General features: G+C 41.8%; 3 protein-coding genes across 4 annotated transcripts in view; 2 read left to right on the top strand and 1 right to left on the bottom strand.

The window, feature by feature from the left end:
* Positions 1 to 2,852, top strand: part of tchp (trichoplein, keratin filament binding) — a 4,174-nt gene extending 1,322 nt beyond the window's left edge. The window contains exons 5-13 of the mRNA XM_079343366.1: positions 89 to 157; positions 537 to 710; positions 795 to 907; positions 984 to 1,050; positions 1,328 to 1,500; positions 1,573 to 1,654; positions 1,739 to 1,924; positions 2,035 to 2,178; positions 2,270 to 2,852. Coding sequence (XP_079199492.1) covers positions 89 to 157; positions 537 to 710; positions 795 to 907; positions 984 to 1,050; positions 1,328 to 1,500; positions 1,573 to 1,654; positions 1,739 to 1,924; positions 2,035 to 2,178; positions 2,270 to 2,302 — 1,041 coding nt within the window. The 3' untranslated portion in view covers positions 2,303 to 2,852. The remainder of the gene's footprint in view (positions 1 to 88; positions 158 to 536; positions 711 to 794; positions 908 to 983; positions 1,051 to 1,327; positions 1,501 to 1,572; positions 1,655 to 1,738; positions 1,925 to 2,034; positions 2,179 to 2,269) is intronic.
* Positions 2,853 to 2,924: 72 nt separating this feature from the next.
* Positions 2,925 to 17,214, bottom strand: git2a (G protein-coupled receptor kinase interacting ArfGAP 2a). 2 transcript variants are annotated; one of them, XM_079343326.1, is made up of 22 exons: positions 16,992 to 17,214; positions 15,903 to 15,957; positions 13,208 to 13,341; positions 12,789 to 12,901; positions 12,529 to 12,634; positions 12,349 to 12,435; positions 12,115 to 12,245; positions 11,906 to 12,000; positions 11,611 to 11,656; positions 11,198 to 11,249; positions 11,039 to 11,111; positions 10,808 to 10,905; positions 10,606 to 10,717; positions 10,369 to 10,511; positions 10,109 to 10,258; positions 8,390 to 8,638; positions 7,503 to 7,592; positions 5,924 to 6,006; positions 5,600 to 5,791; positions 5,204 to 5,335; positions 4,675 to 4,738; positions 2,925 to 4,327 (listed from the first exon to the last, which is right to left on the bottom strand). In XM_079343326.1, the coding sequence occupies exons 2-22, from the start codon at positions 15,952 to 15,954 to the stop codon at positions 4,115 to 4,117; spliced, it is 2,415 nt and encodes an 804-aa protein (XP_079199452.1). In that variant the 5' UTR covers positions 15,955 to 15,957; positions 16,992 to 17,214; the 3' UTR covers positions 2,925 to 4,114. The 2 variants fall into 2 exon arrangements, with proteins under 2 accessions (XP_079199452.1, XP_079199451.1); XM_079343325.1 differs by lacking the exons at positions 5,204 to 5,335; positions 7,503 to 7,592 and having other exon boundaries at positions 16,992 to 17,075.
* A 79-nt stretch (positions 17,215 to 17,293) lies between these two features.
* On the top strand, positions 17,294 to 24,563 carry ankrd13a (ankyrin repeat domain 13A). Its single transcript, XM_079343340.1, has 15 exons — positions 17,294 to 17,813; positions 18,545 to 18,680; positions 18,982 to 19,106; positions 19,208 to 19,253; positions 19,618 to 19,761; positions 19,889 to 20,078; positions 20,700 to 20,766; positions 20,863 to 20,944; positions 21,045 to 21,106; positions 21,580 to 21,710; positions 21,831 to 21,988; positions 22,096 to 22,239; positions 22,331 to 22,491; positions 22,620 to 22,684; positions 22,847 to 24,563. The coding sequence occupies exons 1-15, from the start codon at positions 17,706 to 17,708 to the stop codon at positions 23,043 to 23,045; spliced, it is 1,818 nt and encodes a 605-aa protein (XP_079199466.1). The 5' UTR covers positions 17,294 to 17,705; the 3' UTR covers positions 23,046 to 24,563.
* Positions 24,564 to 26,111: the final 1,548 nt, after the last annotated feature.

Consider the following 26,111-nt stretch of genomic DNA (forward strand, 5'->3'; position numbering starts at 1 on the left):
GAATTAAATGTTCAGGTATCCCTCCAACTACGGCTCAAGTTCATCAGTATCTCATTGTCACTACCTGCCTCTTTTAATCTGTCCACAGGCCGAGTCTTCATTACATAAAGATCATGTCATCGGCCAATGGCAAGGCCAGATATCTGAGAAGAAACTGGTAAGGCATTCATCACAGCTGTCAGACCAAACAGTTCAGTTTTCACTTTGATTCATTTCATACATTTTTGGTGTTTTATAACATAAAGAAATTGTACATTTGATATGTAGCTCCTTTATCGTACTCGTTATTTATTGGTGTCATATTAAATTAAACCAAAGTGTGGAGGAACTGCTTCGTACACTCAAGTGTCACCTCTGTCATTATCTGTTTACCCGAACAGTTATTTACATTACAAATGCATTTTTAATGAAACGTTACTCATCTGTACACAGAGTATCTGGTCTTAGATCGACTGTCAACAATCACTTTAACATGGTGCATAATTGAGAAGGTTTAGACACCAACTGTAAGTGACCCATGCCTCTCGATTGTGCAGCATGAAACAGCAGTGCAGGAGGAAAAGAGACGCTACGAAAACGAGTACGAGAGAACCCGAAAAGAGGCTCTGGAGAGGATGAAGCAAGCGGAGGAAAACAAGAAAATACAGGAGCAGAAGAGAGTGGAAGACCTTAAGAAACAGATGGAAGAGCTGAAGCTGAGGGAAGAGGAGGTACAGGACCAAGTCATTTGACTTTGTAGGGAAACTCTTAATATTGAAATGGCAGATATTCTAAAAAATAAAAAAAATTCTCAGGCAACTCGTCTAAAGAAGGAACAAGAAGCTCTGATGGTTAAGCAATGGGAGCTGGAGACAATCGAGGAGGAGAGGAGGAAGGTGGAAGAAAAGCAGAAGCAGTCAGAGATAGGGTAAGGTAAAGCATTTATACTGATATGTGATGACGAGTGGCATGCTACTTCATTCCTTGGATTTTTGTTTCAACAGGCGTATCTTGGTCCGTCAGTACCGTGCTCAGCTGAAGAGAAGAGCCCGACAAGTGCAAGAGGAACTGGTAAGTCTACTTTATTGTCTTTGTGTGTATTTGGATATCAAACTAATCCAACTTGCCTGTTTTTACTTCTTCTTTTTCATGTTTTTTTCATGTATTTATTTAAATAGGACAGTGGATAGAGTTGGGATAAACATTTGGCAAAGTACTGATAGAGTCGAGCCGTAGCCGCAGAACTATAACCTCTGTGCTTATGGGACACAGTGTTCATGCTTGGCTGTCTGGGGACCTCCAACACGCCAGTTTTAACACCTTACCTGATTTCTTCTGTTCCTGCCAGGAGTCCGACCGGCAGATCTTGGCAGCCCTACTGGAAGGAGAGCAGGAGGACCGGAGGTTAGAGTCTGCACGGAGGGAAAGGGCTGTCGCTGACGCTGCATGGATGAAACGTGTGATTGAAGAGCAGCTTCAACTGGAGCAGGAGAGGGAGGCCGAGTTTGACATCCTATACAGGTGAGCAAAAATATTCATCAAGCTGTGATTATGTGTGGAAGGAGAAAACCCAATTATTTTATTTATTTTAAGAGAGGAAGCCCAAAAGGTGTGGGAGAAACGAGAAGCGCAGTGGGAGAAGGAGCGGAAAGCAAGAGAACGGCTCATGCAAGAGGTGAATTGGTTTCAAATCAAACGGAACTTTTTAAGAGTGTAATTCAAAAGATATAGTATCAAAGCTTCTACTCTTCTTGGGAAGGTGCTTGCCGAGAGACAGCACCAGCTGGAGCTGAAGGTGCAGAAGAACCGGGAGGCTCAGGAGGAGTCCCTGAGACGACGAGAGGAGCTGATTCAGGAGCTGGAGCATGAGAGGGAGATCAGACGGAGGGAGATGGAGCAGGAAGAGGGTCACAGGACAGCACGGATGCAAGAGATGAATGCTCAGGTCCACACATATTCAAATAATCTGAGTTTTACTGTGCAAGCTTTCTTTGAGTCTCTAAGAATGATGCACATCTGAGACTCTGAAGTTGTGATTGTGTGTGTTTACTGTAGGTGGAGCAGCAGCGCTTCAAGCAGTTGGAGGAGCAGCTCAGGATAGAGCAAGAGGAGCAGCAGGACAGGGAGGCTCTCCAAATCCAGCAGGGGGAGCTGAGGGACGAGATCCAGAGGATGGCCAAGAGAGGGTACCAGGAGAAGGTAAGACATGGAAGTCATTCTGCAGGAAGCTGATGATCCTGAAGAGCCTTGTGTAGAAAAACATAAGAAAAAAACACTTTTTTCCTTCCAGATTCACAACAGACCTCGATCAGCCTGGATCTGAGAGGCCTACAGGAATTCAAACAACAAAGGATTTTTCTGCAGGTTATAAGCTTGAAGGACCGTTTCAAATGTTTTTATGATACTCACATCCCTGCAGTCGACACTTCTCTTCTCGTGTGTGTCCTCTCTGAGCCACAGACCCACATAAACAAAACTAAGGACCTTTATTCTGAAAAGATTATGACTCTGGATGATTCCAGTTTCATGAAAGTCAACCAGACTTTTAAAGTCAGAAAGACACTTAAAGTACATTTTACAAAGTGCTTTAATACATTTAGTCTCACAGAGGATGAACAGTTTTATCGTCCACGTCTTCAAATGCACAAGTGAGTACATTTTGAAAGACTCTCTTCCAAATGTAGCCCTGTCCTTCAAGCCTTACAGAACTGGAGTATTAATGCTGAGGCCATATGTTGTGCCATGTTAGTGGAATCATTTGAAGGCTGGTTGTGTGCACGTTAAAAGAATTGATTTGAGTTTTTGCACTTTTAGAGTTGTATATTTTCTATCCTGAATTTGTAGACCATTTTCAATAAATCAAATACAACTTATCAGTTTACCATCATGTGTCAAATAAACAAACCAAAAACATGCAAAATACAACATTTGACAAAACCCAGACATTTGTTATAAATTACATTTATTTAGAAAATATTTATTTTTCAAAGTGCAACATAACAGCTGCATCACATACATCCCTGCGCTCCTTTTCAAGCACAGAGAGGGACATTACCTTGATCAGATTTCAAAATGTCGAACTCTGAAACACTGAGGATGGAAATGGGGTTGCACATTTTTACAGGAGACGTCGACAGTTCTATCCCATTTGTTGCACATTAAATACAAAATCAGCAGCAACGGAACATAGCACAAAACACATGGACGTGCACACAGTTATTCGCTCTGAATCACATCACCAGCACCGCGATGGCACACAAGACCGCAGAATACAACCTAGTGTGGAGCCTGACAGAAACACACCCGATCATTTAATACGGCGTCTTGGCACTGGTGAGGAAGATAACTTTGGCCCCCTGAACAAGTGTTGCATTCACTGACTCAACAAATGTGCATACATGAATAGCTGCAACAAGTGAACTGCAGACTGGATTCCACTTTGGACAGATGACAAACATAAATAGCTTCTGGGATGCAGAAACATTAGGATTACTGAGCTACAACATGTGCATGAATTAAGTTCCTAACATTGAACAGAAGTTGGCATCATGGTCAGTTTGGTTTTGGAGATTAAACTTTGTAGTGTGAGGATGATTGTACAATGATTTAAATGACAGGAAGATTGTATAAGACTGTTGTATTGGCATTCAGTTAGTCAGTTATGGCTTTGCAGCATCCATGTCTGGCTTTGGACTGAAATCAGTAACCAAAACTACCAGCTGGATTTGCAGTGCTGTGCTTAACTCCGTCTCTTGCTTAAAGGTATTTATTTACATCGTTAACTGATTAAGATTTCAATTACTTGAATTAACAGCATTCTAGAAGACGAATCACTTTCCAGAGCTGCCAGCTGCTGTTTTCTGTTTTAACATTATTTGTGAAAGTTACCTCAGGACATTTGAGGCTTTTAAATCAGCAGAACTGTACTCTTAAAGTAAAGCTGCTGAACTTTTCCCATAACCCTATATTATATCCAGATTTAACGTTTAATATTTCTATTAATCATTCATAAATAAAAATAACAAACCTGCATGCATATACCACAAATACAAAAACAAACAAAACATCAGAATCATTAGAAACTTATAGAAGAACAAAACTGAGATGCCGACTGCTTTGCAGCCTGTAAGTGCTGTTAGTTTGTATTCTCCTTAGTGGTGATGGTCACAAGCTGCTTGGCTGCCTTGGCAATGTCATAAGCACATTGGATGACCTGCTGGGTGACCAGCTGCATGTCCGGTCCTGGGCAGCCTTCTGAGGGCAACGCCTTCCTGCACTCGCTCTGAAGCCGGTACGCACTCGAGGTCAACAAGCGCAGAGAGCCTCTCACAGTGTCTGAGCGCGGCTTCTGCAGAGGAAGGTTCAAATATCTTAACACTTTTTTATGTCACGGCTGGACTACAGCGATGCTTTATACATGCACGCATCACACAGCTTCAAGGTTCATCACTCACTTTAAATCTTCCACTCATCACTGTTTGTTTTATCATGTCTTCTTTGTCCACATATAGACTCTAACACTGGTGTATTCTGATTTACAAATCTATTTTCTAAATCTACTTCCTTCCTACCTTTGTATCTACAGTACATCAGTCAGAAGAGTACAGGAAGACCTTTTAGTCTACCATACTCCTTTTTTGAAAATGAGAATAATATTTACAACACTGTAATACACATTTAGAAATATTTCCCTACCTTAGGGAAGAGAGCAGCCATTTCTGTTACAGCCACATGTATTCTTTCTGAGCAGGGTATGAAGCTGTGAGCAGAAGAGAATGATCAGTTAGTTCAACAACATCATAGCATGTGTTTGGACGTTAATCAGAAGCTTCTACATGCAAGTCACAGCAGTGACATCACATTAACATGCTATTTAACAGGCACATGTGTGAGGAAAGGTTTTTTTTTTTTTATCTCTTAGCCCTTTTATCATTAAAAAGCAACAACAACCTGTATGAATTGTTTGATCAAACGCACTCCACCAAAGACAATCCACTGCAGAGATGTTAACTCTGAGAAATCCTATACCAGCTGAAACACACTCAGAGTGCATGCTTTTGGAGAAAAATGTCACTGTTCCATTCCCAGTACATCAAGTACTAGTTCACAGGGAGAGAGACAGCATGTTAGCAGGTGAGACAGAAGAGAAAGGGAGAGGCCAGAACTGTGTGAGGGAGAGGAAAATGAAACTGTGCCTGGGAGGCAGGGACAGAGGCCAGAGTACCAGGAGGAGGGGTCAGGGGACCGGAGGCTGAGCGGCTGAAGGGGAGGGGGGGCCTTCTCGGCCCAAGGCACCAGAGTGCTGAAACATCCCAGGCTGTGTCTGAGCCTGCGCACACCTTCCCGCTCACATGGTCTGTGCGCGGTGGGGGGGGGGGGATGTCGACATCAAAACAACATCACAAACATTGGAGGAGAGAAGAAGTAGAAAGAACATGAAGATTGAAGATGATAAACAAAAAAAAAAAAGAGGAAATAAAAGAAGGTATACACAGTTGAAAAGAACAGAATGATGATGAATGTAAGAGGAACTTAGGGCTTAAAATGGCAGAAAGGAAGTGACAGATTAAACACAGAAACTAAACTGACAAAGATCTTTTTTCTCTCTTAAGACACTGACCTGTCATGTTTGTTCTCCTGAGCTGCTCGCAGCAGCTCTTGGATATTCTTAGTGATCTGCTCAGTTTTGCGGATGACGTCCTCTGTGCTTGGAAGTGTGGGGTCAGGCTCCATGTCTACATCTGCCAGCTCAGGGATGGAGCTGCCCTCACCCATCCAGCCGCTGCTCCTTAGCCTCGCTCTCCTGCACAAACTGCAGAGGGAAATTTAGAACAAGTCTCCTCCACTGCCAAAAGCCACGCTTGCTTTTAGTCGAAACACAACATCCATGCAGTAAAAACATCTTTAAGGTGGATTTTTTTTTTTTAAAGCTATGAGCCCTTACCTTGAATCCTCCATCTCGGAGTCATTGAATGTGTTATCATAGTCACTCTCAGGCATGCTGCTTTGTTTCTCTAACTTTGGAGCCTGCAACAAGAGATGATTAAAAAAACCTTAATGATAATGTTTCCCTTGTAGAGGTCTGACAACACTTCAGGAATAAACCAGAACCAGCTGAGGGGAAAACACAATTCCAATGCTTCATTTGAAGTTTTCCAACAGAAGCATACATCTGTACTGCAGCATTTCCTGTTTGCTGTGTGACAAACTGGAAAGTGAACATTAGAGAGTGGTGCAGAAGGCTCTGATCGAATCAAGCCACAAAGCTGCATGTCGTTCATTAAAGCATTTATTACAGAGTTAGTAAAGACAATAAGATTGTTTAATCAAATAAGCACGCCACGCATACTGCCTAGAAGAGTGTTCACCCTACTTTCATTCTTTGTATGAACTTCTGCAGCAAGGACGACGATTGATGACACAAAACAATCAAAACAAAAAGCCAATGCTAAAAATGTAGCAACACATGGCAAGAAATATTACATCAGAGGCATTTCACAGAAGCTTCACTCGTCCTCTAAAGTAAAGGAGGGGAGCACCCCAGGGGGTCTTTGTTTGAGGACAAGGAGACTGAGTGTGAAGAAGAGTTCATAAGTTAAAGACATTCAAAATAAACATGAACTGCATTAGCTCAAATGTTTGCTAGCTAACCATCATCACGTCTCACTGAGCGTATTGTCTGTATCGAGTGTAGATGACCTCTCAGACTCACAGATAAGTTCATGACAGGAAGTAAGAACAAGAATATGCACTCAAGCTCCAAACGCACTACACTGTCATTCCTTTGTTACCAAATCCACTATAAAGTCTTTTCCTGCGGTACAAAATGTAACGCAGCACACACATGCCTGCGTCAGGAAAAGTGACCGGCACAGACGGTTGACTAAAATCTGCTTTCTACATTTACAAGAGAATCCGTTCTTTTACACTAAAACGAACTCCTGCATCAGTGTGTGGCGCTGTTACTGGAGGAGCTACGAGCATGCTGTTGGAAGCTCAGTGTGCAAAACAGCCAAGCATTTGTTAGAGGCAGTGTGGAAAGGGCTTCTCTTCTTTGTACTGAAAGTAAAGCATGATGCTTTTTAACCACTCCAGGTGTCAAAACATAGATATTGTTAAGCTAATTCACAGAGCATTCTAACTCTTCTTCACTTGGGATATATCTTTTTTTCTTTTTTCATGAAAAACTAACAAGCTTTTTGGTGGATCAAACTGTAAACATGTTGTGCTGCACAGGTTGCTGGAGCAGAAGAGAGAACGTGTTAAAATTAGCAGGTGATGGATCTCAAGCACAACTCTCTGGGCAACATTTGGCGGTCTGATTATGCCGCTGCCAAACCAGACAGTTCCAGCTACACAATGAGAGTACTGCTGATGAAGGCGGGTATCTGATGGGGGGGGGGGGGGGGGTGTGGCTCATGCAGCAGGGCAGAAAAGGAGCAACATATGGAGGACAGACTTGAGGTAACGGATATGCTGCTTCTCACAACATGTCGTCCAGGTGAGGATGTACTGTACTTAACCTTTTGAACACTTTCGTCCCTCGGCCAGGACAGGGTGGATGGAAATGAGGGGAGAGATGAGGAGGTGGTCACAAAAGCGCCCCTTTCCTTCTAAAGACAGGGTTCAAATCACATTTAAAGTACACAGATGGGGTTTGAGTCAGAAAAAAAAAAAAAAACAGAACTGTGGGATAAATGATGATCGTGATGATTGACTCTAAAGTCTCTTCAAGCTCACTGGTGCAGGTGAAGGAGTTGAAGGAAATCTCTCTCTGCCCATCAACACTCAGAGCTCAGGACCAAACAGTCTATTATTTTAAAGCGACCAATCCATTTTATTTTTTGAAACAAATCATCGCCCAATATTTAGTTCCTCGTTTGTGATTCCTCGTGTCCTGAAGAATATAACTGAGTAAATCCATCGAAAGAAAATAAACTCAATGAAAACAGACTGACATCGACAAGAAAAACTCAAACAGACGAGAAGATTAATTGAGTCTGAAAAAATGATCATGCATTACAAAGACACAGAGAGCTTGTAAGGGGGTTTTAATGCTTCATCAACATAAAACACAATACAAACCTTCAGAGTATATCAACGAGAGCATCTCCTAACATGTAACACTACGCCTGGTCTGACACAACAGCAGAATTCTAGTTAACAACAGAAATATGTGCTGGAGATGTGAATATATATATACATGGACAAGATGAGACGTTACTGTTTGTGCAAGTGCTCATGATGACTCTCTCTTGATGCAGCAGAAAGCTACCCAGTGGAAAATGAGGAAGAAGCAATACTAAAGAGGAAGGTTTGCAGGCAGGGTGAAGAACATAAAGGGAAAGTCGTGGAAAGATGGCAGGAGAAAGGAAATGGCAGAGAAGAACAGGGAACAGGTCTTACTTACATGAGGTGGGAAGGGTTGCAGGGTGGGGAGGGCCTCCTCAGGGTAGGGGTTTTCCCCTTTGGGAAGAAAGGGCTTCAGGCCTGAGCCAGTCTCATACATAGACATAGGCCGACTGGCCCGTGCAGACTGCCGGCGTTTCAGGGCTGAGGGGCTGCAGGGGTCGGGGTAGTCTGAACCGCTGGGGGCTTGATAGATATTGGTAGTGACCTGCCGCCTGAGAGAGGTGTTCTCGCTTTGCAGAGATTGCAGCTGGAAGAGACGGGCAGCAACACACTAAGAGGAGCTCTCAGCAAAGCAAGGAGTGTCCCCTGTCCTGTCCAAGCTATCTCCACAGCAATGCACATCACAACCCATCTAAAATATGTGTGACTTCTTCGACAGGCTCCTAAAGCCACCGCGCTAACAGTTCATTTTGCCCGTGTCAAATGTTTTCCTATTTGGAAAGGAATCTTTTGGTCTTAAAAAATGCAAAGCAAGTGGTAAGCAAGCAAAAGATTTGTGCTGCAAAAACGCAACTTTAGCTGAAACAAAGTAGAAGAACAGATTGATTGACTAAAGAATAATAAGAAGATAAGCATCGTAGAATGAACAAAATCTCAAAGATTTTATTTCAGATGCTGAAGTTTGGTAGCAGAAAAACTTACTTTACGTAATGCTACTTTATTTAATGTAGAAGAAGTATTGTTGTATGACATCCTTCTAAATCTTACCAGGTGAAGGCTGTCGATCAGATTCAATATAAGGAAACTACACTCAGAGTAATGTGAACCTGAAGGGATGCTTCTTACATGTCCTGACAAGCCAAATGTTCCTGTTTCTTTGTCTCCCTTGTGTCCTAAAGTGGTCTGTTCTTGTCAAAGTAAAAGAGGATCTATGTTACTATAAGCTAACACAACACATCATTAGAGAACAGTGAGTTACACTACAGTGCTGTTGGGTGTTGTCAACACACAGACCTGAAATGAAAGTAATCTTAACACTAGAAAAAAAGGACCTCAACAAAATGATTAAGAAAAAAAAAAAAAAAACACCAAAAACTAGCTTGCTTTAAAATGTGAGGCCAAGATGAGCGTTCTCCTGAATAAACTGAAGCTCATGAAGTATAAATCTCTCTATGTATCAATCAGCAGTTTGTTGTTACAGAGCACATGCTCATTAACTGAAAAACCTTCGAACCACGCTGCCCACTTTAAAAATGACAAATAAAAAAAACATGAACCAAACCTTCCTAAAACAGTCTATTAAATAAACACAGTTTATGTGATGAAGCAAGGCACATACATACAATGTTAGTCCTACTACAAAGGAATAAAACATTAAGAAACACTGTCATTATTTCATGCGTTATAAAAAACAAAGAATGAAAACATGCATGTTAGTAACATGAGGCCGCTAACTTGAACTTTATTTACTCAAAAAAGGAGACTAGAATATAACTGTTATTTGTCGGAGAAACAAACAAACAAAATAAGAAAAAATAAAAAAATGAAATAAAACATCTCCAGTTTGAAAATTAAACATGCCGGCCTAAACAGAGGGCGGACCAGCAGGGTGTCGCAGCAGCCTCATCTCACTACAGAGCATTCCTGTTCAGATAGCTCGGCCTCCACTCCAGAGAGCAATCGCACTCGTCATGAGAAGAGCTCTGCTGACCACTGTGGCCCCCCCTCGGTCCGGCCCCCGCGGTTAGTGATCGTATTGTTGGGGGGCGGTGGATACCTTTTTCTGCATTAGCCGCAGCTCATCGCTCAGGTTATTGTTGGCTTTCATCAGGTGCTGGATCTTTGCTTCAGAGGCTGTGAGTGCGTTTTTCACCTCCAAGTACTCCTGCATGGTAATGGGGCTGTCTGAGAGGTCGGAGTCCTGGCTCTGTCAGAGGAAGGGGGGGGGGGGGGGGGGGGGGGGGGGGGGTTTACGGTTAAGTCATCTGCAGAGCGTCTGTCGGGGGCTTTTTAACTGTGAAGGTGACAGTGTGATACCTTGGTCCTGTCTCCTTTACTGGAGGGGAGCTCTTGATCTGTGTCCTCATCAGACGCCACGCTATCGTAGTCCGGCTGGTCGTTATCTTGACTGTCACTGCCGTGCCTCACAGCCATGCTCTTCAGGATAAATTCAACTTTGTCTGGAAAGCAAATGAACAAAAAGTGATTGTATAACTGTGCTACTCTGAAGTGCCAGTCAGATCTCTTTGATGAAGTGAACAAACAGCAGCTGACCTTTGGGGCTAGCGACTATGTTCCCTTGTTGTCTACGCTTAGCATCACTTAGTATATCGATGACAAGAGTGGCAAACTCGTGTGCGTTGAATCGCGCAAGCTTCTGTCGCCCCTGAGTAAGAAAAACGGAGCGGCGTTATGAAATCTGACTCAAAGATAGGATGAAGCAGTTTTAAATGGGAGTGGCGTGAAGCTGACTTGCCTGGTTTCTTGTTGACGAATATTCTGGATTTACAGGAAGGAAAGGCACCACAGTGGTCTCTGTCACCAGGGTGCTGTGGTTCTGTGTAGCCAGCCACACTTCAAACAAATGAGAGAACGAACAGAAGACCAATTTAGAGATGCAAGTATAGCAGCAACACCTGTGAAGGTTTCAATGTGTCGGCGTGAGGAAAGGCAACGTCACGTGTCTGAGGCGCAACTTTTATTTTACCTGCATCAGTCTCTCGTCTGTCCACCTCATCGTACACGTCCATCGCCAGCTCCTCGAATAAATGATTACTTAGCTGCATGAAAATGAGACAATTTAACTTACTCAGACTTAATTAAAGGGGGCAAAAGGTTCAGCAGCGATTCTGGAAAATAAACTTACAGCCTGCAGTTTCTTCTTTGCTGCCTTGGCCAGTTCTGACAAATCTAAACTGCTACACAGAAAACAACTTTCATTAAACACAAAGAAGCTCAGGAGGGAAGTGAGAGCGGTGCACACCTCACTCTGTGTCATACTTACATGTTCCTTATCCATCAAAAGAGAGCAGTAAACAAAAACAAACAATCAGTGTTGTTTTATAACAGCTGTTCTGCTTTAAATGGGTTATCACTTTTACTCAAATACATTTGTTTTTTGTCTGCACGCTGTTCTTGGAATCTGTTTCCTCTCACAGACAGCATGTTGGAACAAGCCCTCAGAGCAGAAGTACAACCGTCAACCACTGCATGCCTCTGCTCAAGCCTCACCACGAAGACACGATCACTTTATATTCATGTACAGTTTGTGTATCTTACCTGTCAGCCATCTGGGGAACAATGAAGTGCTGACTGTTTTTATGATCTGGAAGAAACGACAAGAACACTGGATGATTACCAACAACATTATCAATACTTATGGGGAGGGGGGGCTTTGTATTAAGAATGATGCAGAATGTAATTCCCAATCTATACTCGCAAAAAAAATTAAATGCCACACATCCTCTTATTGATTCTGTCTGTTTAGAGAGTCACTGGGGTGAAAACTATTATTTACTCCATCCACACTTAGTGCATGTTGTCTTTTTAAATGCAGCTCTCTCTCTCTACATACCTGGCCTCCTTCCACACAGGTAGAACGCCAGTCTATCAGTCAGTTCATACTGGACCTCCACCAGTCTGTCTGCCAGCTCATGGTGGCCAGCTTCCCTGCAAAGAAGCAGGTGAAAGACCTCAATGTAAAGCCATACAAGAAGAAATGAAAAGCCTTCAGTTTGTTTTTGTTGTTGGTTAAATTATAAAAGATGATCGAAAATATCTTACCTTGCATAGTCAATGGGAGTTTTGCCGTTGGTGTCAGGGGCTCCAGGATCTGCCCCATAAACAGTTAACAGTTCTGCCTGAGATACTTGTCCTGCCTTGGCTGCTACATGTAATGGAGTGTTTCCTTTCTCCTGCAGAAGAAATAGATCAAAATGACAATGATCTTCCGATCTTAAACTGTAAAAGGGTAAGTATGACGACGATCATTCTGATTGACTAGAGAGGGAATCTTACAGGGTGAAAAAAATTAGCTTGTGCTCCTAGGGATAGCAATCTCAAACACGTCTCGAGGTTGCCGGTGCGTACGCTCGAGTGAAGTTGCTGCAAAGAAGAAGAAGAAGAAAAAAAAAAAAATGGTTACTACAAACTGATAAAGCTCAACAATTCAACCATGAACTTCTGTTTTCTTCTCACCTTGCTTAAATCCTTTGCTGTCGAGCTGTCATCCTCCCTGCAGGGCATGCGATGGACGAACGCCAGCATCTGATATTTGGCTCTTATAAAATCGGATTTGTTTGGACTTTTGGACCAACGTGACACAAAGTTCAAACAGAGACACACAGAGGCCACTTCATGAGTCAGTGGAAGATGAACATTCTGGCTTTATGTTTATCAAAACGAGTCCTTGTTAGCAGAAAGTGCTCTGTCATTATTGTAAGACGGTTAGAACTCACTGCAGTTTGTCCTGAGGGTTGGCTTTGCGTTTCCCACTCATCACAGACGCTGGGTCCAGAAGAGAGTGCTCCCATATTGAATTTGCGCCGTTGCTGTATAACGTCTGAACCATCTACGGGGCAAAAATGACAAAGAAACCTGTGAAATGTGTCTCTCAGACTGCAGAATGCTGACTGTCTTCCTCAACAAACACGTTCTATACTTAGACTAAATCGATACGGCTCAGTGTGATCTGATGTGAAACTGTTGACAATAGATCCATCTTGATGAGGTCAAAATGGAGCTGTAGTTAAAACTGTTGTTATACTGATTAATGGAATCTATAGGCAAAACAAATGACAGTTTTACAATGGAGTAATTAGCTTCACACAGGGGAAATGTGTGTGTTTTTTTAAATGTCCCTGTCGGAGCTGCTTACCTGTAACTGTGTAGGAGGCCATGGTGTGTGTGTCAGGTGGCGGACTTGGGAGCTGTGTCTGCCCAGACTCCGATGAACACTGCAACACTCGTCGCAGATCAATACGCCTCTGTTCACCGAGGCCCAGCGAGGTTCTGAGAGAGAAACCAATGACGTGAAAATGAGTCAGTCTGCAGAGATTTTGTTGATGAATCACAAACGATTAAAAGACGCACTTCGAACCGTCACAGCTTTGATTTGATCGTAAAATGAGTCAAGTCATATTGATTTAAAAGAAAAAACAAACATTTATTTAAAGCAGCGGCTGACCAAAGTGCTGCACAATACACACACTAAACAATACAAGCCGCACATTCAGGACCAGACGACTCAAACGCTAACATAGAAAAAGTGTGAAGAGTGCAATCCAGATACTGGCAACTCAATGAGTAATCGTGTGTCAAAATCAGGATCACACTATCATTCAAAATAAAATTAGGATTTTAGCCATAATCGAGCTACTATGGATGAGAGAAGGACAATATAGTTTAAAAAGATATACTGTAGTTTATGTTGCATTATGGTCCGTATCACCAAGCCCAAGTACTCCGGTAGATACAGGTTTCTGAGCCCCATAGCTCCACCATTATAAAGCAGTATGTGAGCCACATGGTCATACGTTGTGTTTCTTATTGGAGTTCATCCTGATCTCGACATCAGATCGATGTGAAGCAAAGCAGAGTATAAAAAGGAAGTGCAGTCTAGCAGCTAAAGGTCAAAGCACCTCATACTCATTGTTTCGAAAAAGAGCAGCTTCCTCTTTTCATAACGTTCATTTAAATTGCCAGACCAACGCTATCGACAATCTCAGTGCTGTACATGTTAAAAAACCGGTCACATGCATGACACAGTATGTTATGGCTGGTATGTTTGTTTAACCTGAAAATATTTCACACACTTCATCTGAAACAAATGTTGCATTGCTCAGCTGCCTCACCGAGACTCTTCTGACAACAAAGACCTGGAATACTGTAAAATTCCTACGACACCATGGCAGCCAATGAGCTGTTGAGCAGACTGAGAGGCTGCTGGCACTGGGACAGGACAGACAGTGAGGACTGTCAAGGGTTTTTAGTAGCAGCTGAGCTGAAGGAGAAACAGCTGATGGGGTTGTTGGTCCAATTCTAGCACAGTGTCCCTCATTTCCAGAGTCACCCTCTTTAAACATACTCTTCATAGACCTGAAAGATGGTGCTGACAGGTCTGTTTGATCCTTTTCTCAACAAGTGCTGCTAAATTTAATACCACATCCTCAAACTAAAAATATTCATACCCAACAACTGGTAGCAGTTGTGTTGGGGGGGGGGCAATCTAGGCCAGCTGTTGTGGAGACCTGAGTGTTTTACGCAGCTTGAATGACACGATGAGAAACAAGGTACCATTACTGCATATTTGACATTCTTTAAATTGTTTTTCAGGGATTATTGAAAAGCAGTTTCTAAAAACGTTTCATATTCTGTATTTTACAGTACATCCTTTGCAACTTATTCCGGGGCCACAAAAGAAAAACAAAATCTCTTTAGCATTGAAAGTATGCAGTCAATTCACTCAGCATCCTGTTTTGCTTCCTTCCTGTGCCTGCTGTAAAAAAAAAAAAAAAAAAAAAAGACACCATGTCATTTCTATATAAATGGGTCTTCACAGTAGACACAATGCAACGTATGCTCTCACAGAAAAGTGAGACTGTGACTTACACTTACTTTATTGCAGTTTTCTCTCATCCATGATGCTACCTAAAGTTATCCAATATATTCACAGGATCCTGAAAATTCTCTATTTCTCAGGATTTAGTTGGCTTGTTCACATAGATAGATAGATAGATAGATAGATAGATAGATAGATAGATAGATAGATAGATAGAGGCATTAGAGCAGCAGGACATCAAACACACAATGTTAGTAAGAAAACAACATAACATGGAAAACAAAGTAGAAAAGTACTATATATATATATATATATATATATATATATATATATATATATATATATATATATATATATATAAGATAAGAATGATATATACACCAGGATTGAATTCAACTCTCCAACTAGTAAAAGATATAAAGAAATAAACTACTTTAACATTATCATAACATTACCATAACTACTACTACTACTACATAACTACTATACTGTTATCATGTCAGTGTGTTGACAGACGTGTTAGGAAGGTAAGGTAAATGTAAACTACCCAAAGACACGACAGAACTTTCTCACCATACTTCTGGTCTGGGCGATATTTTTTATTTCATGATGGATGACTAGACTACATTTAACATCCACATTCAGACGTCGGCATGTTAAAGAAATTATTGCAAGTATACATATTGTCTTTACCTGGGTTAACCTTCATTAGCATTACATGACAGATGCCTGTCTGATTATTTAAAGCCTGTAGCACCGCATGGAAACAGTTAATTTGACAGCTGCTTCAGCTCTCATTGCACCTCCAGCAGCAACAACTTATCAAAACAACAGTATACTCTGCATTTCTGATTTACTGCAGCGATTAAAGCAGCATGGGCCAGCGCCGGTAATCTGATTTACACAAAAAGGAGCGAAGTGCAAAGCTTTAAGTGATCCTTGGACCAAACGCTGATAAAATAATAAAGGTTAAAATTGTAACACTTAATGTGTGATCTGAATTATAGCTTACCTGGGACACTGCAATCAGCGCAGAGCTCAGTGTTTCGCAGGCGTTTAGACATCCTCTTCTCGGAGAGAATCGCCTTTAAAATGAACAGACTACTTACTATGTGTGCCCTACGTTATGCTAACCATTGAGACCTCTGTGGGGCTGCCTTCCGCATTAGCTAGACCTGGCTAATTAAAACATTATAAACAACGACCTGCTGCCTCCTTTAACTGTTGCTGGCCTTTCCCGTTTCAACCATTATAACATCTCCCCAGCACTGAGAGAAAATGCTGCTTTACTGCAAGTTAGCGGACTAAGCTCCTGATTAGCTCCATAGGCTGTGTCACTGGTAGTTCACTCTTCAGTCTGTGTAGACCATAAATATATATCTATATCTATATCAATGGTGTAGAGAGCAGACTAAACAGAACTCGAGCAATCCCAGTGGCAGCTGCGACAGTGACCCGTGTTTTTATTGGAATTTGTTCCCACTCTTTAGCCTTGCAGGCATTAAACTGAACTCTCAATGCTTAGAAATAGCACACTTTAGTGTCTTGGTTTGTATTAACATATTAAAATCATTTCTGTGGTCTTGCATCTAAATATTACACACGAAATACTTGACACAGAAAGGAAGAGTTTGGAAGCGTTTACTATACGTTTGGGCAGTAAAACGCCTTACAGGCTAAAATGAGGGCGATCAAATATCAAACACTCTAGGACGCGAATAAGGTTGGCTTGATCTGTTCACCTCCGTGACACCGACACGGTACAAGAAGAATGTGTTATAATTACAAGTGAATATGGGAGGATTCCTTCTGAACTGTCTTTCTCCGGAGGTCACCTCTAAAATAACGACATCACCACTTTCCTTTTTTCCCCCCACAAATCAACAAGTAAAACGTAGATACTGTTACGCAACTGAAGTCGTCATTAAGACAAACTGGATCAACTTAAGTATCATAGTTTCAGCAGCGTATTTAACAGTATATGTTAAGAATATTATATGTGTGTGTGCAAACATACAACTTAAACGTTTCACAATATCACATGGGATGTATACTGTTCTAAACCACAATGTTTCATCGCCTACATCTCTTACAGACTCACAGTGTGCACTGTGCTGGCGGTAAAGTTTTAGATGTTCAACACCCCTTTAAACGTCAACACATTTAACGTCATGTTGACGGTATTTACACAGCAATCACGTGATTCAGAAACAGCTATAGACTGTGAAAAAAGAAAAAGAAACCACCCCTCATGCTTGCTTGTTATTTTGACTGTTTTTCAATATACTATTTAGTACATAAAATCGCATTTTAGAATTCTACATTACGTCAAATTTCACGTCACCCCCCCTGCAGTCGAGTTAAATGGTTCAGTCCAACTGGAGCAGACTATTTCTTCCCTTAGCACTACGCTTTTAGTTGTTATTAACTGTATTTCTAACACTCGCCATCCCAGGTAGTGATCGTTGCACGTAAATACATCCATTGTTTTTTAATTGGCTGTAAGAGTTATTTTTATTGAATGATCTTAATGAGGTTTTGAGGTTATTTCCATATAAAACACCCCTGTTATGATTGGGCACGGCTTCTGGCACTTCCTTGTTCAAAAGTTTTATTTAGGGGAAGGCTTCGGGGGAAAGTTGAACGCCGGGTTGTATGTGTGTCGTTGTTGTTGGTGACTATTAAGTGCATGGAAAGTGTTCGTCGTGTATTTTAGGCACAGCTCGCGTATTGGTATCGCAGTTTGTCCCCATGGCTGTAACAATTAGAAGCTAGCTAAAGGCTGCACTGAGCTGCTGCTTCACAAAGGAGGAAGATGTCCACGGCTAACATCAGCGAAGACATCCGAGTGAAGTTTCCTCTGCACTCCGCAGTGTGGGAGAATGACTACAGGACACTGCAGGAACAAATAATCTCACAACAGGTTGGTGAAAACACAGTACACAGCGCGCACTTTCACTTTGACGCTTGGCTAGCTAGATGAAGGCTGGCGTGTTGACAGATGTCTCACGGCTTATCAACAGGGCTGTTTCACTCGCATGTTGACTTTAAATATATAAATGGAAGTAGAGACTGGACATTTTTGATGTATTCATCCCTTACTCTGAAATCTCTCCAGTGCATGTCCATAGGATCCCGTTTGTGCATGTGTGTATTTGAGCATGTGTGTAGCGTGTCTAAAATCTGACTAGGCATCTTTACCAGATGTGTGTACGACTTTTTGTTTAAAATTGTGTTCTGTGAGTAGTTTGTGGTCCTGTAGAGACACTCCTCAAACATGCACCTGACACATCTATCACATTCTTATTGTTATAGTAATAGAAAAACAACACCATTACGTTATTGGAAAACCTCACTGCATCTCCTCACTGTTTACACTTTGTGTTGTGGCAGTGTTATTATGATGGTCTATTTCTTATTTTGACCTAACAGTGTTCATTCATAATAACACGCTTAGGTCAAGAAATGACTCGCGCGACGGACAGGACACAATTTGAAGTCTTACCTCTGCACTCCTGTGTCATTATCATGGGTGACTTTAACTACTATGAGTCTGTGACAATGTTGTCTCTGCACGATTGCGTCCTCCGGGTGTCTCCATTTTATCGGTCAAATACAGGAATCACAGTTCTGTCTCTCTTCTTGATTTGTTAGAATGACATAGAGACTGTGGATCCCAGAGGTCGCACTCCTCTTCACCTGGCGGTGTCGCTGGGACACCTGGAGTCAGTGAGGGTCCTCCTTAGACACGGTGCTCAAGTGACTAAAGAAAACTCCACCAGTTGGACAGGTAAGTTCAACAAATAGATAAAGAGCAGACATAGTGTGCCACTATTTCGTGTATGTAGAGCAGAAATGCTTTTAAGGGTTTGTGGGTTGTTTGATCTTAGAGACCCTCTCATATCCTCTACTGCTAATGGGCCTTATTGTGAACATGCAAGCTGAATCCTCTGACTGCAGTAAACCAGTTTCACTTTCCTATGTCATTACCGTCACTGTTGAGGGTTTTTATAATGGAGACTTGCCACTTCAGGGAAACGAATGCTGTTACTTTAAAAGGTTTAGTGGTTTGTTTGTAATCGTCTGTGCAGTGCTGCAGGAGGCCGTCAGCACAGGAGATCCAGAGATGGTTCAGCTGGTGCTTCAACGCAGAGACTACCTCAAAGCCTCCACTGCTTTGGGAGGAGTGCCTGAGTTGCTGTCAAAGATCAGAGAGGTTTTGATCCCCACATTTTATGACATTGTGTTGTTATCCATCTGCACATGTGCCTGGAAATATTTTCCAACAAAGGCATTAATAGCTATTTCCACTTACAGTCTCCAGACTTCTACATGGAAATGAAGTGGGAATTCACCAGTTGGAGTAAGTTCTGTGTGTGTGTGTGTGTGTGTGTGGGGTGGGGCAGTTTACATCATAACAGTTCGTTATTTTGTGTGTGCAAGGTAACCTGTTCATGTTTCAGAGAATGGCTTTCAGGAAATGAGTATGCAAAAGCAGAAGTCACCTACTTCTGAAGGTTATCTTTCAGCTGTTCCCTGCAACAGAAAATGAAACTAAATGTGTGATTGTGAGGCAGCCAAGAGGTTTGATCAGGTAATTCAGGAAAAACGGCATACCTGCCTCTTGCTCTAGGTGAAGCTTTGGTTTGAGTTCAGTCACACTGAGTTTTCCATGTGCGCATGTTTTTCTTTCCACAATGACACATTCATGTGCTGTTACTTCACAGTCCCTCTTCTGTCCCGGGTTTGTCCAAGTGATGTTTGTCGCATTTGGAAAAGTGGCGCCAGCCTGCGAGTGGATGCCACTCTTCTCGGCTTTGAAAACATGACGTGGATCAGAGGGCGTCGGAGCTACATCTTTAGAGGAGATGGTGTGTGTGTGTGTGTGTGTGTGTGTTTCCACTCTCACACATGCAAAACACGTACTCACAGTTCGCTCTATGAATTGATATTTGTGGGGAAAAGTGATCTAAGTTTATCCCTGACTTTATGTCACAGATTCCTATGCAGAGTTGATGGAGGTTAACCATGACGATGAAGTCGTCGACACAGAACGCTTCAACATATCTCAAGAAATGGAGGATGTCACACTAGAATCCATGCAGCCAGCTGAACAGGAAGTTGCCAAAAGACTGACCACTCCAATTGTCAACACCTACCTGGACACCAAGGATATCGCTTTTGAGAGGCAAGAGACACATTTTCTATCTGAGGACATGCAGGGATCTTACTCCCTGTTCTGACCGCTGTTTGAATGGTAACTTTTAAGTGAGCGAGATGTGGAACAAACTCTATCTGGATAACATCTTTAAAGATAAGAGACAAGACAGCTGTGTGGATAGTTCACATTTTAAATGCTCAATTTTTAGTTCAGGTGCACAACGTACAGAGACCAGGGCTGGGCAATATTCCAACACAAGTCTCAACTTTTTCTGTCCTGAAAGATATTTATATTTATCCCATTCAAAACTGGAAAATGCAGCTTCTTTGAGCATCCTGAGGAGAAGTTCTGATGATGTGTGAAGGTTTTTATATGGTTTGGTTCATTAGATAAATTGTCTTTTTAATGTTATTTAGGCAGCAAAGGAAGTGTTGTTTCCTCTTTTATTTGGCGTGTACACCACTGTCACAACAAACTGATGTCACTGTCGCTGATGAGAGTACATCTTTATTTCTGAAGCTCTCAAATATAGAATTGACTTCTTGGGGAACATTTCTTTAACAGTGAAATGTAACACTGCCAAGGTCTCTAAAATGCACATAATTTAAATATATATGCAGTATAATATGATGTCTCTTGATCTCACAGGAACAAGTCTGGGATCTGGGGCTGGAGGTCTGACAAAACTGAAATGGTCAACGGATTTGAAGCCAAGGTTAACAGAAGTTATCTTCTTCTTCCTCCTGAAATTCAGCACCACATAAATGTTTCGGTATTTTTGATTTGATGGTTGTCCCCCCCCCCCTCGCAGGTTTTTAGTGTAAATAATGTAAATGTGGTGATCAGGACGAGGACGGAGCATCTTACAGATGAGGAGAAGGCCAGGATAAAGAGTAAGTGGAAAGTATAAAATGAAGTATATGTGGTTTTGATTTTTTTTCTTAACTTATTTCACTTTTCTTTTTCTTTTTTTTCTTTTTTTTTTGCTCAAAGGTGAACGGAACATCTTAGAATCTCTGCTGGGGACTGTGGAGCAACACATAAGTGCACAAGGGGTGAGACATGAATTCATTGGCTACATCCATAGAATAAAAAACCATTTTGTTGGATCCCAGCTGTCACTGGGTGAGAGGACGGAGTAAACTCTGGACTGCTCATCAGTCGTTCACTGGGCTGACAAGCAGACACTCTTACATTCACACCTATGGGCAGCTATTAAGAGTCAACTATGAACCTGTCGAGCATGTCTTTGGACTGTGGGAGGGAGGCATTGGTTGAACTTTAATTAGATGTTACGAGGCCTGCGTGTACTGTCCCTGACAAATAACATAATGGATAAATGTAAAAAATATGAAAAAGATATGTCTAAATGTATTCATCAGGTTTGACAATTTGCATGTAAAGTGATGTCTCTGTCGTTCTCCTCAATGTTATTTTTTTATCAGTCGGTTTGACAAACATTTAACATAACAACAGAGATCTTTAATCCCAATGTGTGATTCGATGAGATGACTGTTTGACTTTGTAGGATCTGACTCTTGAGTATGCAACTGCCACCAATCCCACTGCCATCACTCCAGAGGAATACTTTGATCCGGACTTTGACCTGGGGGACAGAGACATCGGACGACCCATTGAGCTGAGCATTCGAACACAGAAGTAGGAAAGAACCTGCTTTACAGCTAAATAAATGTGCTGTACTCATTTGTATTTATAGTAAGAAATTAAAGCGTATGAACATTTGAAGGAAGGTTTCCTCTTCACTGTTGTCTCACATAGGTTCAAAGGTACTTTGTGGATGAGTGAGGAACATCCTCTGTCCCTGGTGGAGCAAGTGACTCCCATTATTGACCTCATGGCTCGCACCAGTTCCCATTTTGCACGGCTTCGAGACTTTGTGACACTGAATTTCCCTCCTGGCTTTCCTGTAAAAATAGGTTTGTGAAACTTCTGCATCAGGTTCCGGGAGCTCTTTTTCCCATTCTCTCTCAGAAGTTTTTTTTTTTTATAAACATGTAATCCGTTGTGTTTTCCTCCCCTGCAGAGATTCCACTTTTTCATGTGCTTAATGCCAGGATCACATTTGGTAGCGTCAACAAATGCAGTACTGAAGAGGAGGCGAACACGACGCCAGCAGCTACACCGACATCCTCAGGAGAAGGAGAAGGAGAAGAAGAAGAAGCTGCACGTATGAATGAAGCCTGTTTAACCATGAATATCACCCAAATAGTTATTGATTTGCATCATCTAAACTTCTTCTTGTGTTTGTTTTTGTCCAGCACTGCCTCTCTTCCAAGTGTGTCCTTCAGTGTTTGAGGTGCCTGTCAGATATCATCGCAGAGGAGGCAGCCGACACGCACCAGTTTCTAATAATGACGAGGAGATTTTGCAGTACGCCATCCATCAGAGTCTCCTGGAGTCTCGTGGCATCCCGAGCCAGGTCACAACCATCTCCCTTCACTGACTAACAACAAATCTGTTTTTTTCCCCCCCAATCTTTTTGTGCTCTTTTTTTTTTGTCACTACTATCTGCCTTCTTTAAATACTCTGATGTTTGTGACTTTGCAGGATGGGACGTTTGAAGATACTGATGGAGACTTCACTGATGTAATGGCAAGCAGTAATAGTGACAGGTAGGATGACATGTCAAATATTCTTTCATAGCAGTTGCATAATTACACAGGGTAAAGGGACCGAGGCTTTGTACTTGCTTATCCTACTTGGATACAGTTGTGGCTGTGTGTGTCTTCTCATACTACATGCGTCAGATAAAGCTGCTTTCGATGTAATTCCAGGAGTGTCCCAGAGGGGGTGCTAGTGGAATATGGAGACACCTCAAGCCCTGCGAGCTCTCTCTCTGCCTCCAGCCCTGACACAGAACTTCGCCTCGCCATGGAGCTCTCTGCTCGCGCTCAAGCAGAAGAGGAGAGGATGAGGAAGCAGGAGGAAGAAGAGCTGGAGAGGATATTGCAGCTCTCGCTCACTGAAAAGTAAAGGGAATCAAAGGGAGTAATAATACAACTTTTCCAGATGCAGAAACAACCACCACACCTCAATGTTCCTCCCAAACCACTGTAGTCATCTATGCAACTGCAGATTTTTTTCTGTAACATTCTTTAAATATCAGACTCTGGATAACCAATATTCCCCAAAAATATTTTTTGGTAATAGCATACTCCTTTATATATTTCTATTTCATAATATGTGTCTCCATCCTCAAGCTTTATTCTTGGACTCTGATGCATCATTTTTTGAAACTTCCTGTTATTTATTTCACCTTCCAAATCAGATTGATAGCAGCAAACCATATTCATAACCATAAACCATATATGGTTCTAAGAACAGAAACGTTTGACTTTGCAAGAGGACTTCATAAAATGCCAGCACTCGAATGAGGGCACTGTATCCTGGCACCTGTTGCTCGAGTCTCTAGTTTTTAGAAAGCAAGAAGCAAAACAACCTAGCATTAAAAAAGAAACTGATTTGAAAGCTACTAGTGCTACTGGCCAAAAGGGAGAGATCTGAGTGTTTTCACTGTAAAGTCTTTCTTCAGGAGTCGTGCTGTTGAGAAGCAGGAGCTCACTAAATGACAGAAATCTCAGGGTTCCTATCTAACACATGTCACATGAGAATAATTTGTTAATCACTTATAAAAACTATCAAATTGTAGCCTGATAACTTTCTCTTTGCGCATATCACTCTTTTCCATATTGATATTAATTCAGAACGGTTGGTTCATTAAGTCAAAAGTTAATGAGGACGTTTTTGTGTTTAGTGAATGTACACTCTGCAGATGGGAAAACAAAAGCATGTTACTGTGAGGGTAACAGTAAATCAGCTGCATGGATACAGAATAACTTTGCAGCAGCAAGGATGTTGTTGGACTTTTTGTTTCTCAGATTTCATGGCAGGGAAAGACTTTCTTTACTGTCACTGAGCGTACATGATCACCTCCGTTCAGAAAGGTTCTCTGGATTTAAAGCGGTCATACGGTAAAAAGGTCACAAAACCAGTGCTGCAGAGATTACCCAGAATCCGAAAGGCAGCATGTTTTGCCCTTTGTAGCCATGAACAACTCTCCACCTCCAAGCAGCATGCTCGCCATGTGCCAAGGGAAAGCTTAGTCTAGGCAAGAGGTGACTTTTTTTCTGTGGTGCCACTCAAACTTCACTTTTGAAAAGATTATTTAAAATGGTGTCATTTAAAATAAAAACAAGGGGGAACTTGTTTCAGCTGTAACAGTGTGATGCTAAGTTAGATGCATTAACCACTATAGGTGACTTGACTAATCATCAACCACTTGTTTGAAATCTCTCTCTGCGATGCTGCGTCCGTCAAGAGTTTCAGTCAAGAACAGCTAAAGGACTAAACCGTTGACTTTTATATGGATAGCTTTGGTTCATAATATGCAGCTCTTTGTACTGCACTGTTTGTTTTTTTTAAGTTGAATTCTAAAACAAAATTGTGTTGTTTTTTTTATGTCGTCTCTGAAATAAAAGCACTTTATTTCCATGAGGATTAAATGAGACTGTGTGTGCTTAAAGTTACAGACATGCAGGATGACAACTTCTGGTGCTCTTGTATAATGCAATTGGAAACTAGAGGATTTCTTTAGTTTCAGTTTGAACTTCTTCAAGACAACAGGACAATGCTGATTTATCTGGAGGATAATTGATGTTTGGCCAGTTGCTTTAAATAGTTTCAGTCCTAAAATCTGCACTGTGGATGAAGCTCATAATCACTGTGATCTAAAACAGTCACTCAGTCTGATTCATTTGAACACCTGCTAAATGCTGTAAGCTGCCCTTTTCAATGATAACCGTTATGAACATTTGAAAATACTAATAAGTCAAAACTTTAGAATCATACTTTTATTCAGATTATAGTCTGACTTATTCGACACTATAAATAAAAAAGAAAATAATGATTTGCAGTAAATTCCAGACTAAAGATGTGCATATCAACACCTGTGCAGGATACTATTGAATTGAAGTACATTTTTCCTTAAAAACTTTCCAGGCTTCCTGATAATAAATAATAAATAAATGTCCCCTCAAAGGAATAAATAGGAGAAACACAAAGCGCTTATAAATATGTGAATACCAAATCATAAATACAAATTTCACACAAATATAACAGGTTTGTGAGATAAGGAAGGGTGACAAAGAGAAACCCAACACAAGTGTCAGTCAAGTTGGTGTTTTAAGGAGGTGGGAAAGAGTGTTTAAACCGCCCCCCCCCCCAATCACAGCCTAAGCTTGGAGCTAGTCTATCTGCTTTCCCAGGGCTGAACTCCTCGGTGTGCAGTGTCACTTTGCACTGTTTTCGGCCCGATTTCACCGACGGGACAGCGGTTTGTAGACGCACACAGCCATGATCACCATCAACACCAGCAGCACTGCGAGGACACTCCCCAGTGTGACTGTAAGGACAAAACACAAGGCGATCACAAAGAGGACAATCATGGATCAACTGTTATGATGTGCTGTAATAATGCTATGTAAATATGTGTCCGACACTGTTAAAGACATAAAGTGGATGTATTTGTCTATAAAAACCTTACAATAGTGTGCTATCATCAGACACAGCCAGGCCTAAAATTGATGACGGATCCATCTTACCTAAGTTCTGCTTCTCTAGGACCACATACGGCCTCTCATTCAATACGGAGTCCTCTGTTTGGCCGCTAACTAACACACACAAACACATGATTAGGGCTGTTGGTGGGATGAGATTTGACATCACGACGATGCAGCATCGATGTAATATTAAGGCTGGACCCAGAGATGGCGCCTGTCTCAGAAGTAGAGGAGGGGGATGCTGATAATGGTGATGATACTGAGCGAGTGATAACCTGGGTGCCGATGACGAGCCGTTTCTTAAATGCTTCTTCCGGACTGGATCTGGGTCCTAAGACCGCTGGGTGCTGCTTGCATGCTCGCCCAAAGCCGATATGAAGGGTGCTCACATTCGGCTACAGCATGGGTTGTTGATAAAGCATTTAAAGGGCCAGTGCACCAATTGAGACTTTAACCCGATTTCAAGTTAGAAGTTGAAAAT

This window comes from Symphodus melops, assembly GCF_947650265.1.
Source record: "Symphodus melops genome assembly, chromosome: 1".
Lineage (NCBI taxonomy): Eukaryota > Metazoa > Chordata > Actinopteri > Labriformes > Labridae > Symphodus > Symphodus melops.